Here is a 2,229-nt window from a genome sequence, read left to right on the forward strand (position 1 = left end):
TGGATCCGTGTTGTCCAGTAAGCCGCATCAGCGAGTCGATGGCAGCGGCCATGGGCTTCTCTATCACTGCGCCCGGGCGGTGGTGGGATATTCCGATTTGGAGGTCGCGTGAGGGTGACTGCCACTTATTCCGCTTATGCAACTTCTTCAAATACTCATTCTTCCATCGCACACAGAAATGCTGATGGAGAGCCTTGAGCCGTTGCAGGCGATTGCAGATGGACTCCACATCCTCCCTGGATTCTGGCTCCGCCATGAAGAGTAGCGGAGCCCCGATCAGGAAATGACCGGGACTGAGGGCCAGAAAGTCGCTTACATCCTCTGACATAGGAGACAGAGGCCGCGAATTGAGGCACGCTTCAATTTTCGCCAGGATGGTTGAGAGTTTCTAGTACGTATATTTAACGGAGGAAACCGTTTTGTAGAAATGCGTCTTGAATCTCTTGACGCCTGCTTCCCAGAGCCCCCATGTGAGGGGCATGTGGGTTGAAATGCCATGCAAAATCTTGTAGCTGTGAGTGGTGAGGATCATATTGTGGGTGCTCTCCTCAAGATCTTTGGACAGAATTGAGGAGGCTCCGACGAACGTTTTCCCGTTGTCAGAGTACATGTGAAGAGGGCATCCACGCCGTGCCACGAATCGGGAAAAAGTTTCCAAGAACTTCTTCTCTGTCAGATCCCTGGTCTCCTCAAGATGAATTGCCTTCGTGCTGAAGCACACAAAGACATACATAACCCTTCGTAATCTTGCAGCCCCGTCCGACGTAGCTCTTGACGTCGAAGGGACCGGCGAAGTCTACTTGGGTGTTAGTGAATGGTCGCGAAAAGGTCAACCGATCGATTGGGAGATCGCCCATCAGCTGCGACTGGAGCGTGCGGCGATGTATCACACAGGTCTTGCATGCACCGATTACTGTCTTCACCAAGTTCCTTAGCTTGGGAATCCAGAACTTGGTTCGGACTAGCCGCATCGCCAATTGGTTGCCTCCATGAAGGGAGACTTGATGCGTGAAAGAAACCAGAAGGCGCGAAAACACGCAATTGAACGGGAGTATTACTGGATGTCGTTCGTCTTAAGATAAGGAGGTGGACGCTCTTACGCGTCCACAGGAACGCAGGACTCCTTGCTTGGCAAGAAACGGATTCAAGCTTAGAATATCGCTTGACCCGTTTAAACGGTTATGGGACCGGAGGGAAGCACACTCTTTCGTGTATACCCGATTCTGAGCCTGTACAATTAGCTTCTCTTGAGCTTTTGCAAGCTCTGAGAGCTCTCTCTGGAAACAAGACCTTGGGATGGCGGCAACGCTGGGCAAACCTTCGCACATACGCAAACACTCGGAGCGCTCGATCGAACCTGGAGAAACGGTCGAGGAAGTCCTCACACAGGACATGCGCTGCATGGACCTTCACCGCTCGACAATCCAATTCAGTATTGAGCCCAATGACTGGTGAAGGCCACTTCGCTGGTGAGTGCGTTAGCATTCAGGCCCCTGCCACCAAAGGCGACCGGCCAATAGCTCTTGCGGCGAGACACCGCGGCTCGCCAGATCGGCTGGATTGCGTTCGGAACGAACATGTTGCCAAGTGCCATTCACCGAGTGAATCTTGGCCACTCGGTTAGCCACGAAAGTGGTCCACTTGCATGACTGCTTATCCAGCCATGCCAGAAATATAGTGGAATCTGTCCACAGCGTCGGGTGTGGGAAAATGTGGTAGGAGGGCGGCGGATAATTCTGCCAACAGGAGAGCTCCGCACAGCTCAAGACGAGGTAGAGAGACCGTCTTGATAGGTGCAACTCTAGTCTTTGCTGCTAGGAGGCTCACGGACACTTGTCCAGCTGTTTACGTGCATATAGAGCGGCCATACGCGCTCTGAGAGGCGTCGCAAAAACCCTTGCGCCGGGAGTGTACTTTGTCCATCTGGGAATGCGGATGTCCTGCAAAGACGAATAATTTTGCAAAAACTGGTCCACTGCTCTGTGAGATCCGCCGGTAAGCAGTCGTCCCAGCCGATTTCTTGCTTCCAGATTTCCTGCATGAAAATCTTGACCCAAATGACCACGGGAGCAAGCCAACCCGCTGGGTCGAACAACTTGGCGATCTGCAACAGCACTTCTCTCGCTTGGTGAAAGATGGTTTAGACACCATCTCGGCGGTGACGAAAAAGAACTCGTCGGACGTGGCCCGCCATCGAATACCTAGCGTCTTTGCGACACTAGCTTCGTC

At 52.8% G+C, this 2,229-nt stretch overlaps 1 protein-coding gene across 1 annotated transcript; it reads right to left on the minus strand.

Annotated features, from left to right (window-relative positions):
* Positions 1 to 388: 388 nt before the first annotated feature.
* Positions 389 to 971, minus strand: LOC132797576 (uncharacterized). The gene is made up of 2 exons (XM_060809340.1): positions 732 to 971; positions 389 to 685 (listed from the first exon to the last, which is right to left on the minus strand). The coding sequence occupies exons 1-2, from the start codon at positions 969 to 971 to the stop codon at positions 389 to 391; spliced, it is 537 nt and encodes a 178-aa protein (XP_060665323.1).
* Between the last annotated feature and the right edge of the window lie 1,258 nt (positions 972 to 2,229).

Source organism: Drosophila nasuta, unplaced genomic scaffold (assembly GCF_023558535.2).
Source record: "Drosophila nasuta strain 15112-1781.00 unplaced genomic scaffold, ASM2355853v1 ctg14_pilon, whole genome shotgun sequence".
Taxonomy (NCBI): domain Eukaryota; kingdom Metazoa; phylum Arthropoda; class Insecta; order Diptera; family Drosophilidae; genus Drosophila; species Drosophila nasuta.